An 18,324-nucleotide genomic window follows, 5' to 3' on the forward strand; every position below is an offset into this window, starting at 1 on the left:
TCAATGAAAGAGAACATAAAACATTTTTTTATTTTTTTAATAAAACAACATAAAAAAACATATCACAAAGGTAAGCAATTATCAAAAATTAGGGCTGAATGTTTATGAGTCCCTCGACTCTTAGTGAATAAATAATAACATTGCAAAAAAATAGTTCATCCAAAAATGAAAATGTACTCAGTTCCTGACCCTCAGGTAGTTTCAAACGGTTATGAGTTTCATTATTCTGCTGAACACAAAAGAAAAGATTTAAAAGAAAGCTGAAAACCATTTACTTCCATAGTCGAAAAACAAATAAAATAGAAGTTAATGATTACAGGTTTTCAGCATTTTTTGAAAACACCTTATTTTGTTTAGTTTAACAGAAAGTAAACTCAAAATATTTGAAACAAGGGTGAGTAAATGATGATGGAATTTTCATTTTTGGTCAAACTATCCTTTTAACTAGTATCAGTACCCCAATTTGAACTCTACACACCTGAGAAGCAGTACTCTTGATTTTCTGAAGGCCAGACTGAAGCCTGTCAAGTCTCTGATGCAGTTCCTTCTCCCTGTTTTCCAGTAGACTCTTGTAAAGCCTCAGCTGCTCCAGGAAGCTCTTAGATGTGCTGTAGTTGTGCCTCTTCTCGTTGCAGCAGTAACGCTCGCTAACCCGCTTGACGCTGGTGTGCGCGTGGGCCATGAAAAGACTGATGGATTCCCAAATGGTCGGCTGTAAAGGCAAGAGTAAGAGAGGGTTAGAGAGGGACCCGTATGGATTAAATGCTCTTTAACATCCTCGGCTGTCACAGGCCCTGAAATATCATCTTCATAAATCCTGAATTCATCTCCAAGTTTGTATGTGTTTTGCCGGCTTCTGGACTTATTCAATCTGAAATTTAGGTGCAGGGCGCCAGGGAGGGAAAGATTAAGCTGGAAAAATAATGGGCCAATGCTGGTGACACCCTGCGTAAAGTAGGGCGAGCGTTTACATAGCACGGCTTCTAACTTTCAGCACGGTGTGTTTTGTTTATTGGTTATTTATGATGTTCGCTGCTGTCTGATGACTGACTCATTCATCAGACTGTTAAAGATCAATTCGCGCAAAGGCAAATGCGTTTTAAAAGATGCAAGAACACAGATCATAATTCACTGGAAAGCAATAAAACATGTAACTGGCTGGCAAAAAAGACAGAAAAAAAGAGACAGTTATAAATGAAGATCTGAGATAATGGGGTTTGATAAACAGCATATTGAGTTAAATGCATGTAAATAATACATTGATCTCCTAAACTCAAAGGTCTTGGTTATTTGTGTCAGAAATTAATCTCTTTTTTTTTTTACCCTTCTGAGTTTTATGCTTATAAACACATTAAGTAAAAAAAAAATGTTGGATAAAGCAGGGATTTTGTCATGAATCTAATCTAAAGAAAATGTATAAACTATATATATATATATATATATATATATATATATATATATATATATATATATATATATATATATATATATATATATATATATATATATATAAAAAAACTTGCATAAAAAATAATTTTTCAATTGGGAGTTTTCAAGTTTAAATAAGGTTGCCAAAATTGGTATTTTAATAGTGAGTGACGTCAAATTAGTATGTAAATTTATGATGCAATTTCTAAAAATTTATCAAAACTTTTGGGATTGAAAGTAATTTGCATTTTTTGTATGGTGAAATGTACAGTAGGTGTGCAAAACACCTGCAAAGCTCAGCATCTCAGCATCCGTAAGCAAAACACCTTCTGGGGTGTTTTGGTTTCTAAAACCCATCGTTAATCGACTAAGGTCGCAAGTTGGGTTGTTACAAACATAGTTTGTAGTTTTGGCGTTTCCCAAATCCGTCGTTCCAATGAACATTTGAAAACTGCATTGCTTTGCAACACCTTTAGAGCTGTAGTTAGAAGCATACTGTATTTCCTGGCTGTGTTTTTTATTATTAAGTAGGATCTTTCTTTATTTCTTAATAAATAGACTACTGTAAATTACAACCATTAACAATTCATATGAGATTAAAATATGTGTTAGCTAAGAGGTTTTATGTTTTAGAATAGAATGTGGAATGTTCTCAGTATTTGTAAAGAAACATATAGGCCCTATATGTGCTGTTTACATATATTTTAATTAATATAGAAAAAGAGTGCATGTTTTTACCCAAACTAAAATTGGATTTTTTTTAAATGCGTGTACATGCAAAACAATATAATTTTCACTAAAAAGTATGTTTAGTTTTTTTCCTCTATAAGAGTTGTATCTCCGCCCCGTTGAGATCATCAATATGGGTGTTTTTAGTTATAACTAACGTGGTACAAACGTGCGATCTGAGACAGAGAAACTACAGTTTTGGAGAAACACTTGTCACTACATCGTTATTTTCCTAAATGATGCATCATACTATGATAGTTACGTTGATGTTTGTGAAACGCAATAATAATATGCACATACAGATATAAAAAAGCATGAGCAGCCATCCTCTTCATCATTAAGAGAAAAATCCCTTTTGTTTTTCCAAAATTAAAACTAAAATATAACATAAAAATGCAATAAAATGAAAAGAAATTTTAAAATTTTAATTAAAATGTAATAAAAATTATTTAGTAATAAAAAAAATTATAAAATCTAAAATATACACACACACACACACACACACACACACACACACACACACACACACACACACACACACACACACACACACACACACACACACACACACACACACTTGAATCAGAATTATTAGCCCCCCCAATGAATTTGTTTCTTTTTAAAATATTTTCCAAATGATGATTAACAGAGCAAGGATATTTCACAGTATCTCTGATAATATATTTTTATTCTGGAGAGAGTCTTATTTGTTTTATTTTAGCTAGAATAAAAGTAGTTTTTACATTTTTAAAAAACATTTTAAGGTCAAAATTGTTACCCCCTTAAAGCTAAATGTTTTTTTTTTATATAATAATTGAGTGAGGCTGTATTGTATAAAGAGTTCAGATTGAAAAACCTCTAAATGTCATCTAAAATTTACTTCAAAAAAAAAAAAAGAAAAAGTTATTTTCATGGTCTTTCAAAATATCTGTGCACATCCCTGTCTCAAATCGTTATGAGATAAATTGTGATTACATATTTTAATTGACTAACAGCCCAAAAATTCCACTCTCAAGTACAAAACTGAGAGAAAAAAACCCACAGCTGGTCACAAGTCAACACACACACCCATATAAACTCTTAACACACGCACACAGTCTGTATGAAACAGCTGTGGCTTCTCTGAGGGTCAGTCTGTGTGTATTAATCACTGCTCCTTTATTAGCATAAATGATCCTGCTTAGTGATCGTTCCACTGGTGCAGGGATAACAACAATGTCGAGAGAGAGAGAGAGAGAGAGAAAGAGAGAGAGAGAGAGAGAGAGAGAGAGAGAGAGAAACTGCGTCTGCCATTGAGCTCACTGTGCATGTGATCAGCCATTTGTCTTCACTTCAGAGTAGAGCTAATGATGAGGAATCTGCTGCACGTGTAAATGTGAGGAGAAAACACTCATCAGAACAATTACACAGTCTTTTAGCCTTTTAGTTTTTCTGTGTCAAATGAAAAATTAAACCTGTTTTTGCCAAGCCTATAAAAATAATTAAAACTGTAAACTGTAAGTCAATGTGGCATTAAATGGCATAAGAAACCAACAGAAACAGGACAATTACACTTATTGTTGTTCATTACACAACACACAAAGACCCTGCTGCAACATTTGTTCCAAAGCCTACTTGTCATTAGGGTTTTGAAATGGGGCCATAAGCCACACAGAAACCAAAGGAGACAAGCCAAGCCCAAAAACTAAGAAATAGCCGATTTATCCCCAGCAAGATTTCATATGCTTATACAGGTCAACTTTATAGCACTGTGCTTGATGTTATTGACAGAAAGGTTTAAAGTTAGATTGTTAAGCTGGTCGTAAAATGTCAATTTAGGCACTTATTGATGTTGAAACTATTGCAATGGCCGATCAAATTAATATAGGTGGGGTTTACAGTTTACATGAAGTGGAGTGGAATGTTGTATTTTGTTTTTTGGGAGCAAGAAACAGTAAAATTTAAGATTCCTGGTTCCATTAACACAACCTTCTTATAATAATAATATTAATATTAATAATAATAATAATAATAATAATAAGGCAGGGGCGAGGCAGTGGCGCAGTAGGTAGTGCTGTCCCCTCACAGCAAAAAGGTCACTGGGTCGCTGGTTCGAACCTCCGCTCAGTGGCGTTTCTTTGTGGAGTTTGCTTGTTCTCCCTGCCTTCGCGTGGGTTTCCTCCGGGTGCTCCGGTTTCCCCCACTGTCCAAAGACATGCGGTACATGTGAATTGGGTAGGCTAAATTGCCCGTAGTGTGTGTGTGAATTTGTGTGTGTGGATGTTTCCCAGAGATGGGTTGCGGCTGGAAGGGCGTCCACTGCGTAAAAACTTGCTGGATAAGTTGGCGGTTCATTTCGCTGTGGCGACCCCGGATTAATAAAAGGACTAAGCCGATAAGAAAATGAATAAAATGAATGAATAATAAGGCATCATGGTGGTGCAGTGGGTAGCACAGTCGCCTTACAGCAAGAAGGTTGCTGGTTCGAGCGCCACTGGGGCAATTGGCTCCAGTTTTCCCCACAGTAGACATGCACTATAGGTGAATTGAATAGTTTAGTTTATTTATATAGCACATTTTTTACAACACAACGTTGCCCAATAAATTGCATAAATAACAATTAAAACATAAGGCAAACCCCTCAACATTAAAAAGGCTCAAATACTAAAGAACAAAGATGGTGTTTCAAACGCTTTTTAAAAACAGGTAGAGTTGGAGCATGTCTGATGTGGGGCGGAAGCCCGTTCCAGAGTTTTGGGGCGACAACAGAAAAAGCCCGATCCCCACTTCACTTACACCGGGACCTTGGTACAGATAGAACAAATTCATCAGAAGACCTCAGTGACCTACCAAGATTGTATACGTGTAGCAGGTCTGATAAGTATGATGGTGCCAGATTGTTTAAGGATTTAAAAACAAAGATTAATAGTTTAAAATCTATTCTTGACCTAACAGGCAGCCAGCCCAGAGAGGAAAGAACTGGGGATATGTGCTCGAACTTGCGAGTCCCTGTCAGAAGTCTTGCAGCTGCATTTTGTACTAATTGCAATCTGTTTAGGGCATTTTGACTAATACCCACATACAGAGAATTGCAATAGTCAAGTCTTCCCAAAATAAAAGCATGGATCACCTTCTCAAGGTCATTAAAAGAGAGAAACAACTTTACTTTTGCCACAAGTCGTAAATGGAAAAAACTGGATTTAACAACTGTATTTACTTGTTTGTTAAATTTCAGATCACTGTCGAATTGAAATCCTAAGTTTTTAAGTCCTAAGCTTTATAAGCCATAGTGTATGCGTGTGAATGTAAGAGTGTATGTGTGTTTTCCAGAGTTGGGTTGCAGCTGGAATCTGCTGCATAAAACATAAGCTGGATAAGTTGGTGGTACATTCCGCTGTGGCGACCCCAGATTAATAAAGAGACTAAGCCAAAAAAATGAATGAATACTACTACTACTACTACTACTACTACTACTACTACTACTAATAATAATAATAATAATAACAATATAATTTCACAATGAAACCTTATTTAATTCTAGTTTAGATGTTTTTTTTTCTGTTTGTGATTAAAATGTCAAGTCTACAAATAATTTGACCATGTTAGTGCACATACTTTGATTATGTTTGTTTAATACCAATAGACATGTTTAACCTGATCAACCAGATCTTCATAAGTTGATTACTATGTTAGCTGGACTTGATTATTGATAATTTGACACAACCCAGGATAGCTCTATTCTTCAAAACTCATGCAGGAGTTGTTTTCATAGTAACATGTCTGCACTCTCAGAAATAAAGGTACTAATATATGTTTTTTAGATACCAATATAGATTCCAGATTAATAAAGGCACTAAACTAAAAAAAAAAAAAAAAAAAAAAAAAAATTTATATATATATATATATATATATATATATATATATATATATATATATATATATATATATATGAATGAATGAATGAATAAACTGAACTTCTAAACATTAGAATGAACTAAACTGAATTTTGTAACCGAAAAGAGCTTCTCTGACATACTCTACGTTGTAAAAAGCACTTTAAAAATACAGATGAGTTGAAATTGAAGTGAATTAAATCAGTTCGATTCAATTTCAGAACAGAATGTTAAAGAATTACAGAATGTTAAAGCTATGACATTTATATGCATTTAGTCATCCATTTAGTCATATGCATTTAGTTATCCATTTATATATATATATATATATATATATATAAGTCTTATTTGATTTATTTCAGCTAGAATATGCAGTTATAAAAATTTTAAACAACATTTTAAGGTTAAAATTATTAGCCCTTTTAAACTATATATATATATATTTTTTTTTTTCGATAGTCTACAGAACAAACTATGAATATACAATAACTTGCCTAATTTCCCTAACCTGCCTAGTTAATTTAAACTAGTTAAGCCTTTAAAAGTCACTTTAAGCTGTATATAATTGTCTTGATAAATATTTAGTAAACATTACTTACTGTTATCATGGCAAAGGTAACATAAATCAGTTATTAGAGATGAGTTATTAAAACTATTATGTTTAGAAATGTGTTAAAAACATTTTCTCTCTGTTAAACAGAAATTGGTGGAAAAAAACAGGGGGGGCTAATAGTTCAGGGGGTTTAATAATTCTGAATTGCACTGTACATACTATGCATTCCAATGTACCATTGCAACATGTACCATTATAGTGTGAAATACAGTGATTTCTTTGGTTGATGTTCTCATGAATGTGATCAAACTGTGCATGTTAACAAAAACTAAATCAAATAAAATACTTAATAGTTGCTCATTCAAATAAACTGCCTGAACGAAAAATTAAAAAAAAAGTTTTAACAAGCTGTGACTGTCTCATGTTTGCTACATGCTTCACATTGTCAAATGGTTATGTTTAGCATACAGAGATGCATTAGTCTCTCTGGATTAGTCATGATGAAGTATTCTGAGCTGAAAAGAGTGGTACCCATTGCATCAAAAAGTGATGCCAGGTGGTCCTGGCCAAGTGTTCAAATGTGAGGAGTTGGGGCAAGAAAATGTTGGGGAAACTTGGGATTGTTCAGGTCAGTTGCTAATAAAATCAGGGACATACATTTGGTCACGTCTTGATAGACATGCTTGATAGACATACCAAAGTAGTATTTTTAATTCTTCCTGAGAGTGACACTGATTCCTATTTTATACTCTAAAGCTGCTAACTTCTATTATATTAAGAGTTATATAAAGGACTACAGGGCCGATAAGTATCTTAACTGTTTCTATTTTGTTATTTCATGGCACTATTCACTAGTCATGTTTGATAAAGCATCCCGTTGCAAAGTTATTTCAAGCTTCTTTTCATCTCTGAGTGAAAACGCTTTGTCATCTATATTTGATGGCCTTTAGGACTTCCAGTAGTTACGCAAGAGCAGTAGCCAAAAATGATGAGGTGAATGATGTGGAAACCCAATGAAACTAATTTCGCTGACTGAATGACAGTGAGGTTTACCTCAATACTTGGGATTTCCTGCAGGTACTTTAAGCTGACAGACTGAAGAGCCTCCTGGGGCCATTCCTGGAACCAGTCCAGAGTGGTGCAGCTCAGCAGAGCCGGGAAACGCCGGACACGCAGGCGCAGAGCATTACCAACTGGAGACATGCATAGCACGACCTACAAACACATACAATACACAAACACACTCTGTTAAACCAGATAGACAATACAAATAACTGCTGTGCATACAAAAAAAAAAAAAAAAAAAAACTGCAGAAAGACCTTGAGCTGATGTCGCACTCGATTCATAAAGAACCTCCAGCAGTTTTCGTTGTTGTCCAGCAGACCTAGATCCCGCACTTCACTCTTCACTGCTTTCCTGACACCTTCCACCTCCTCTTCACTCAAGAGATCAGGAATCTCACCTGGGTTCACACAACAACACAGTTATTTTACTGGAAGCACGTCAATTGCATGCAAGCATTTACCACTTAATACTGAGTAGGTAACATTTAGATACTACCAAAGACCATAGAATACACAAGACAAGATATCTCACTTGTATCGTTTTTAAATGGGGAAAAGTGTAATGGTCTATAGGGCAAATAAAGCCCGCCTTCGAGTACAAGAGCAAATTATCCATTGCTGAGCAAATCATCCTTGAGTGAAATGACTAGCCTTAAAGAGATTTTGATACTGCTTAATAGGAAAAAATGTATTCAAGATACAGTAGTGGTTGTTTAAAATCCCGTAAGCTGTAAATAAGCATAATTAAAATCAAAATTCCAAAGTAGCAGAAAGCAGCATAGAATAACTTTCCACAATGTAATATTAGATTTAGGGCTGCACAATATATTGTTTGAGCATCGCTTATATTAGATTAGACTAGATTATATTATATTCAACTTTATTGTCATTACACATGTATAAGTACAATGCAAAGAAATGCAGTTTAGGTCTAACCAGCAGTGCAACAGCAGCAAGTGCAGGGTACAGGTATAAGTTATAAAGTGCAGTTATAGAAAAACTATGGTGATATTTACAGATGGATGTACTATGAACATTATATACAGGCTGTATTAGCTATGAACAGAGATTTACAATAGATGAATATATGTACAGGTTGCTATTAATAATCAGAAGTGTGCAGATAAATAAACATGATTACAAATGTATATGTGCAGTGGGTGAGTACATAATTACAAATGTCTATGTGCAGTGGGTATGTACAGTTCAAATAAGTAAATCAGAGCAATGTGGTGCAATGAATATGTGCAAATTTTAAAATGTGCAAATGTTAAATAGTGCAGTGATTGTGAAGAGTTTAAGTTAGGGGAGGGTGGGGGGTGTATTGGGGGGCAAAAGCGTCAGTAAGGGGCACAGTTCAAGAGGGAGACAGCTCTGGGGAAAAAGCTATTCCTCAGTCTGCTGGTTTTTGTCCGGGGGAGCCTGAAGCGCCTGCCGGAAGGCAGTAGTGAAAACAGTCTATGAGCGGGGTGAAAGGTGTCCTTCAGAATACTGCGATATCGAGAATAGTCACATAGCAGGATTAGATTATTGTTTAAAGGTTGAAACTCACAGCAATACAACTTTACAATGAGTGCAACTGTTTGTATTCAATAGTTTAATATTATTATTATTTTTCAATTTCCATATCTGCAATGCCTGTATTTTAGCATTTTTTTGCAGTTCACTTAGAATCCAACTTGAAAATATTTTTTTTTCTTTTTTGGTATTTATTGTTTTAAAATTCAAATGGCATAACCTGTGTTTTAATTTCTGTAATAAATATGGCTGTCAAGTCAGGATCTTGATGGTTTATTGTGGGTATGTTGTTTACATGAAGAAATCTGTGTTACAAGTTAAACAAAAATTCTAATAAACAATGATATTTTGAGTTTAAATAGTTTTTATCTTTTATCTTTACATTAAGTTTACATTTGAATAGCCAAAATTACAAATTTCAGTCTTTTAAATGGGATTAATCGCGATTTAAAGTCCGATCAATTATTTTTTTTTAAACGATCGACAGCACTAATATCTTTGTTTCAACCTTTAAATATATATATATATATATATATATATATATATATATATATATATATATATATATATATATATATATATATATATATTTAAAGGTTGAAACAAACATATATTAGTATATATATATGTATCCCCGCCAGTCCTACGCCACCCCACCCGATTCGAGCTGGTATCGAACAGGCGACCTTCTGCATGGGAGTCAGTTGCTCTACCAAGGAGGCTAAAGACCATGGCCTCTAGCGTCAGTTGCTAGAGCACCTTTAGAGGTCAGAGGAGTGAGGGTTACCAGCAAAGCACACACTAGCTGGCCTCCGATACATTCACCCCCCTAAACCTCACTTCCATCCGGGTCACGGCACCAATGTAACCCAGCCAGTCTTACTCCACCCAACCCGCTCTGAGCTGGATTTGAACCGGCGACCTTCCGCATGGGAGTCGGTTGCTCTACCAAGGAGGTTAAAGACCATGGCCTCTAGCGTCTGTTGCTAGAGCACCTTTAGAGGTCAGAGGAGTGAGGTTTACCTGCACAGCACACAATAGCTGGCCTCCGTTACATATATATATATGTATGCGGCGAGGCAGTGGCACAGTAGGTAGTGATGTAGCCTCACAGCAAGAAGGTCGCTGAGTCACTGGTTCGAACCTCAGCTCAGTTGGAGTTTGCATGTTCTCCCTGCCTTTGCGTGGGTTTCCTCCGGGTGCTCCGGTTTCCCCCACAGTCCAAAGACATGCGGTACAGGTGAATTGGGTAGGCTAAATTGTCCATAGTGTATGAGTGTGTGTGTGTGGATGTTTCCCAGAGATGGGTTGCGGCTGGAAGGGCATCCACTGCGTAAAAACTTGCTGGATAAGTTGGCGGTTCATTCCGCTGTGGCGACCCGGGATTAAAAATGGGACTAAGCCGATAAGAAAATGAATGAATGAATATATATATATATATATATATATATATATATATATATATATATATATATATATATATATATATATATATATATATATATATATATATATGTTAGACAACCATAAAGCACCATTTATAGATTGACAGGAAAATTGTTTTGGGCATCGCCATATTGCTGCAGACATTCACTAAAAACAAGCAATAAAAACAATACAAAATACAGCAGTTACAAAATATATAATGCTATTTAAGATAGCCTCTTGTTAAATAAACACACTGAAACAGGTACAAAGGATTTCTTATAATGGTTTAACCTACACTTTAGGACTCTATGGGCCCTATCATACACCTGGCGCAATGTGGTGCAAGGCATGACGCAATTGTTGTTAGTTAGTTTCAGCTTGGCGCAAGAGTCGTTTTGACGTTTTGTGCCACGCTGTTTAAATAGCAAATGCATTTGCGCTCATATGTGCACCCATAGGCGTTCTGGTCTAAAAAGGGAGGCGTATTGAGACGCATTGCTGGCACATTGCTATTTTGAGAAACTATAATAGTCTGTTCTATAGACAAGAACAAAGCCGGTCTAAAGTCCAGCGCAGTGCGCGTTAGTTGTGCACCTCGTTTACACACTGTTTAATAAACACAATATGTAGAGCAATACAGAAATATCTTTACATATGAAAAAGAATCAAAATATTAAGGATATATACAGTATATAATAATAATAATATACATAGGATATTAATATAAAGGATTAAAATATTACAAAACATATTATTTTCTTGCCTACATAAATATAAAAAATACACTTTCATGCCTTCTTTATCTCGGGGGCTTTTACAGTTTATTCGTGACTTTTTGCTTTTGTATAATGTTATCATTATTATCAGTATTATTTATTTTATCCATATTTATTTTTGTTTTATTAAAACAAATTTAGATTTGCCCACCTGTAAGGTTTTAGACCATATGGGGCACAGCATGTATATTTGGAAACTCTGTTTTTTGAACACATTTCGTTATTATTGTTTATTTGTTTGCTGGAAATTAGAACTGAATTTAGAAATAGTTTTGAAACTTAACAAACCAAATTAATTATTCATAGGCTAATTGATGTCTGTGCGTACAAGGTTTCCCTATCCACGAGAGCGAAAGTAGATAATGAGGAGGCCTTATCTCTCATTCTCGTGCTGCAAATGCTCTGTTTAACTGTTTTCTAGCTAGTGAAATGCTCAGTTTTTCCACTTATAAAGTCTGTCATGTAAATAGCAAACGGGCTATGGCACAAAGCAACTGACTCTTAAAGGGAATGGGAGATGAGACTCTGATTGATTTATTCTAAAAACACACCTATAATTCATTAAGAAAATAAGAACAACCCTTTTAGACCATGCGCCACGGCGCAAAGTAAATTTTTCCATCCTTATATTAGAAATATGGATTCTAACACGCCCTTGTTGCGTTTGCGCCCTGCACTTTGTGCATGGATAGTCAAAATAGAGCCCTATATCTCCTACCCGAGGGAAGCAATTCGTGATGTGGAAACAAAAAATGAGCTGGATCATTGACAATCCTTTCCACCTCATTGAGGACACAGTTCTCATATAAAACTTGAGGATTAAAATATTCATTGTGCCCAACAATTTTCAATGCCGCTTTAGGAGATGTATCAATTTAGATTTATACTGAACAGATAGGTGGCCAACCCACACTGTGAGACAATATCTAACAATGCTGTCGAGTATTGCTTTGTAAAACAACATCATGAGTTTCTTGTTAACTCCAAAAAGACAACCTCCGTAAAAATACAATCTCTGGTATAAACGAGAACAAACCCACTCAATGTGTGTTTTCCATGAGTAAGAACTGTCAATGCAAATGCCCAAGTACTTATATGTTTCTGACTGAGTAATAGGATGGTCATGTACTGTACAACCACTTGACGATGGTCACCTATACACTTTGGGTCAAATACCATCTCTTTTGTTTTCTTAGTATTTATTTTTAGCTTATTTCTATAACACCACTCAACTAACTGATTAATTTCTAACTGATAGATAACACCAATTTCATTATTCTCATTAAGTACACTTAGTATGGCTGTGTCATCAGAATATTTAAAATTGATATAAAAATAAATAAAATTCTGTGAATGTGTTGTGATGAGTCAGAAGGCATTGAATCCATTTGCAAGCTTTATTAAGAGCACACATACAAACAAACACAAAGGGGCAATCCAGGAGACAGAACGTGGGACAGGCAAAAGTTCAAAGGCAGGCAGATATCTTACTGGTCAGAATAACAGGCTGGAGATCAGGGGCAGGCAGATGTCTTTCGTAATCGTAGAACAAACACAGGGTCAGAAACACAGATCAGTCCGAAGCAGGGAGTATGGAACGCTCAGAAATGACAGCCAGGCAAATCAAGACTTCGCAACGAACCGGAGCGTGAGTGTGGTATATATACACGAGAGCTGATGAGTTGCACCTGGACCGTAATCAGTGCCAGGTAGCAGGGCTTATGGGATTTTGAGTCCGTGAGTCGAATCAGAATTCTGGCGATGGTTCCCTCTGGTGGTGCACAAGAGGGTTGGCATCGCCCTCATTTACAACAGAACCCCCCTCCTGCGAGCGGCTCCTGAAGCGAGAAGGCACCTGACGCCGGGGTCTACCGCGCTGTCGGGGGGCTGGTTTCTCTGGGAACCTTTGATGAAACTCTTCCGTGAGAGTTGGGTCTAGAATATCTCTAGCATTCACCCAGGACCGTTCCTCTGGACCGTACCCTTCCCAGTCCACCAGATATTGGAGGGCGCCACCCCGACGTCGAGAGTCCAGCACTTCTCGAACGAGGTAAGCTTCCTCGCCCTCGATCATGACAGGTGGAGGGGTCCTGGTTTCCGATTCCTCCTCAACCGCCTCCTCTCGTGGACCACCAGCGGGTTTGAGTAATGACATGTGGAAAGTAGGAGAAATACGATAATGATTAGGCAAGGCTAAGCGAAAAGACACTGGAGTAATCTGGCGTACAATTTTGAATGGCCCTACATACCTGGGACTGAGTTTGCGGCAGGGCAATCTCAGACGAAGGTCTCGTGTCGACAACCACACCCACTGCCCCGGTTGATACGTGGGTCCCTGGCGTCGGTGACGGTTCGCCTGAATCTCTCTCCTCCTGACTGCCCTCATGAGATGTCTGTGAGCCTGGTTCCAGACATCCTCACTCCGCTGCAGCCAATCCGTGACAGCAGGTAACTCAGTGGGTTCTCCGGACCATGGAAACAGGGGTGGTTGGTAGCCAAGAATACATTTGAATGGCGTAATACCCGTGGCTGGCTTTATTAATGAATTTTGTGCATATTCTGCCCACATCAGATAGCGACTCCAGTCGTGCTGTTGCTGATGACAGTAGGAACGTAGAAATCGAATGACTTCTTGATTCATACGTTCAGTTTGGCCGTTGGGTTGAGGATGGTACCCTGAGGTGAGACTAACATTAATATTTAGATTTTTACAGAGAGCGGACCATACCCGGGAAGTGAATTGGGATCCCCTGTCTGAGACGATATCATCAGGTAAGCCAAACATTCGAAATACATGATTGCACAGGGCTTCTGCGGTTTCAAAGGCAGAGGGCAATTTGGGCAACGGTATTAGGCGACAAGCCTTGGAGAAACGATCAACCACCGTGAGAATGACTGTGTTGTTCTGGGAAACAGGGAGATCCGTAATGAAGTCCACCGCTATATGGGACCAGGGCCGTTGCGGAACCGGTAGCGGTTGTAACAGGCCAGCAGGGGTTTGGTGAGATGCCTTCGTGCTTTGGCAAATTTTACATTTCTGAACATAATTAATTACTTCCTTCGTGAGGGACGGCCACCAGAAACGGGCTTTGACTAACTCCAAAGTTGCAGTGATGCCTGGATGCCCCGAACTGGGAGTGTCATGAATATGGGTCAGTAATCTGGTACGTATGTTATTGGGTACAAAAATCAGGTGATTCGGACAGTCTACTGGAGGGTTGTTTTCTCGGTTGGCCTCTTGGATCTCGGTAAGTATGTCCCACTGTACTGGAGCCACTAGTAAGTTCGTAGGAATAATGGTTTCATCACTAATTGGGGTTTTATCCTCTGATAGCCTGGATAGTGCATCTGCCTTACTATTTTTACTCCCTGGTCTATAGGTGACAATGAAGTCGAATCTGGTGAAGAACAAAGCCCAACGAGCTTGTCTGGGATTTAGACGTTTGGCTGAGCGAAGATATTCCAGATTCTTGTGGTCAGTTAATATGGTGAATTGCTGACTAGCCCCCTCCAGCCAGTGTCTCCATTCTTCCAGGGCTAATTTCATTGCCAGTAATTCGCGATTTCCCACATCATAGTTTCGTTCTGCGCTGGTCAATTTACGGGAGAAGAAGGCACATGGATACATTTTGGATGGTTGACCCTGACGTTGAGATAACACAGCACCGACTCCTGTGTTGGATGCATCCACTTCCACAATGAAAGGTAGGTCTGGATTGGGATGACGGAGAATAGGAGCTGTGGTGAATTGAGTCTTCAGATCGCTAAATGCTTGGCGTGCTTCAGAGGACCAGGATAGTTTGTGGGAATTTCGTTTGGTCATGGCTGTTAATGGTGCGGCTATTGAACTAAAGCCTCTGATAAACCGTCTATAGAAGGTGGCAAAACCTAGAAATCGCTGCAACTCCTTGAGATTCTGGGGTAACGGCCATCGTTGAACTGCCTGTACCTTCGTATCATCCATGGTAATCCCTTCTGCACTGATGACGTATCCCAAAAAGGCGATCTGTGTCTGGTGAAATTCACACTTCTCTAATTTGGCGTACAGACGATGTCGAATCATGCGTTGCAACACCATACGTACATGTTCAACATGTTCCTTCATCGTGTTTGAATATATGAGGATGTCGTCGATGTAGATGATGACCCAGCGATCCAGCATATCCCGAAAGACATCGTTCATAAAAGATTGGAACACGGATGGACAGTTTGACAGGCCGAAGGGCATTACCGTGTACTCATAGTGCCCCCTAGTGGTGGAAAACGCGGTCTTCCACTCGTCACCAGCACGGATTCTGACAAGGTTATATGCACTGCGAAGATCAAGCTTGGTATAATATCTAGCCTTTCTTAATTGTTCCAGGGCAGGAGGTACGAGGGGTAATGGATAGCGGAATTTTACGGTGATTTCATTGAGCCCTCGGTAATCAATACAGGGACGTAAACTGCCATCTTTCTTCTTTACAAAGAAGAATCCAGCTGAAGCAGGAGATGTAGAAGGTCGGATGAAACCCTTGGCCAATTCCTCGTCGATATATTCAGACATTGCCTTGTGCTCAGGTTGTGACAGAGGGAATATTCGACCCGTTGGAGGACTTGAACCTGGAATTAACTCAATAGCACAATCACTTGGTCGATGTGGGGGAAGTTGAGTAGCTTTTTGTTTGCTAAAAGCTTCATGTAAGTCATGGTACTCAATGGGGATTAGTTCATCAACGAGTTCAGGTAACACATTGGTGGTTCGTAATGGAATTTTGTGAATGGGCTGGATGCACTGTTTCATGCATGACTCACTCCACTGCAATATCTGTCCGTCCCTCCAGGAGATATGAGGATCATGTCGCCTTAACCAGGGCAGTCCCAACACCAGTGGATGATTAACTGAATCAATAATGTAGAATTGCATTTCTTCAATGTGTAGAACACCAACTTGTAACTGTAGCTTATTCGTAATCATACGGATGCGTCCTTCACCCACAGGACGACCGTCTAGTGCTTCCACTGCAAGACAGGAATCATATGAGCTGAGAGATAGTTCGTGACATAAAGCAAATTTCTTAGATATAAAGTTTCCGGCAGATCCAGAGTCGACAAGAGCCGTAGTATTAATCATTCTTTTATCAAATTTAATAATCACAGGAATCAGTACACTGAAAAGTGCAGGAACATGGGAAGGACTCACCGATTGAACTGGTGTCTGAGGTCGTACGCTGCAGGTGGATTTCCTGTGCCCTGATTGACCGCAGTACAGGCATAGATGATTTTGCAATCGATGCATTCTTTCTTCATGGGTGAGACGGGTGAAACCCAGTTGCATGGATTCATCAGGGGGCGTGTCACTTGAAACATGGAGCTGTGTGCGAGGATTTCTACGGCTGCGAATCAGATGATCAAGACGGATGGTAAGTTCAATGAGTTCGTTCAATTTCTTTCCTTCGTCACGGCAAGCCAATTCAGATTGTAGATTGGTATTCAGACCCCGTCTGAATAGTGTCTTCAGTGTATCCTCAACCCAGTTAGTTTGAGCGGCGAGAGTGCGAAATGACAGGGCGTATTCTGCAGCTGTGTTACGCCCCTGTGTAAGAGAAAGTAACTGCTCACCGGGGCTTCTCCCATCTGCTGGGTGCTCGAACACTTCCTGAAATTGCTTGAGAAAAGTTTCAAATGTGGTATAGTTACATTCCTCCTCCTTCCATATCGCTGTAGCCCATTCCAGCGCTTTCCCCGTTAACAGGTTGCATACAAAAGCCACCCGACTAGAATCAGTGGGATATAATGCAGGTTGTTGGTTAACAAATAGTTTGCATTGCAATAAGAAGCCTTTGCAGCGAGAAGGTGACCCATCAAACTTTTCAGGAAAAGCTAATCGGGGACTTACGGTAGCCGGAGCATTGGAGACATGCGTTGGTTGAGAAGCTGTCATGGTAGCAGGCGGGGTAACTGCAGGATTCGAATGACGGAGTTGCTGCATAGCTCTCACCAGTTCCTCCGTGAGAGAAGTTAGATGGGTGAGTTGTTGATGATGGGTGGCTAACTGAGTGGCTTGAGCGGAAAGTTCAGTCGAGACTTGTGCTAAAGCTGCTGGATTCTGTAGTGGCGAAGTCTTCTGTTGTGATGAGTCAGAAGGCATTGAATCCATTTGCAAGCTTTATTAAGAGCACACATACAAACAAACACAAAGGGGCAATCCAGGAGACAGAACGTGGGACAGGCAAAAGTTCAAAGGCAGGCAGATATCTTACTGGTCAGAATAACAGGCTGGAGATCAGGGGCAGGCAGATGTCTTTCGTAATCGTAGAACAAACACAGGGTCAGAAACACAGATCAGTCCGAAGCAGGGAGTATGGAACGCTCAGAAATGACAGCCAGGCAAATCAAGACTTCGCAACGAACCGGAGCGTGAGTGTGGTATATATACACGAGAGCTGATGAGTTGCACCTGGACCGTAATCAGTGCCAGGTAGCAGGGCTTATGGGATTTTGAGTCCGTGAGTCGAATCAGAATTCTGGCGATGGTTCCCTCTGGTGGTGCACAAGAGGGTTGGCATCGCCCTCATTTACAACAGAATGTTTACTACAACATTTATTTGTAAAAAGTATAAAAAAGAATAGGTGAACTGACAAAGCTTTGTGGAACCCCAGTACTACTGTTCTTTTCATCTGAAAGGATATTTTTAACCTTTACAACCGATATATATATATATATATATATATATATATATATATATATATATATATATATATATATATATATATATATATATATATATATATATATATATATATATATATATATCGCAATGTCAGATTTTTACAAAATGGTGCAGCCCTAATTAGATTATAATGCTTTTATTACACATTTGGCATCAACACAGCTGTGTTGCATTTATGCGTGGCATTTATTATTATGAATTTACGGCCAAGAAATTCAGGCATAAAACTGTCATTAGATTCT

At 38.5% G+C, this 18,324-nt stretch overlaps 1 protein-coding gene across 1 annotated transcript in view; it reads right to left on the bottom strand.

The window, feature by feature from the left end:
• si:dkey-233k19.3 overlaps positions 1–18,324 on the bottom strand; it is a 188,511-nt gene that overhangs the window by 64,667 nt on the left and 105,520 nt on the right. Inside the window, exons 54-56 of the mRNA XM_087286860.1 lie at positions 7,903–8,045; positions 7,636–7,797; positions 479–712 (exon numbers count right to left, since the gene is read on the bottom strand). Of these exons, the coding sequence (XP_087142986.1) occupies positions 479–712; positions 7,636–7,797; positions 7,903–8,045 (539 nt within the window). The remainder of the gene's footprint in view (positions 1–478; positions 713–7,635; positions 7,798–7,902; positions 8,046–18,324) is intronic.

The sequence above is a fragment of the Danio rerio genome, chromosome 16 (assembly GCF_052040795.2).
Source record: "Danio rerio strain M-AB ecotype USA chromosome 16, GRCz13ab, whole genome shotgun sequence".
Classification (NCBI taxonomy): Eukaryota; Metazoa; Chordata; class Actinopteri; order Cypriniformes; family Danionidae; genus Danio; species Danio rerio.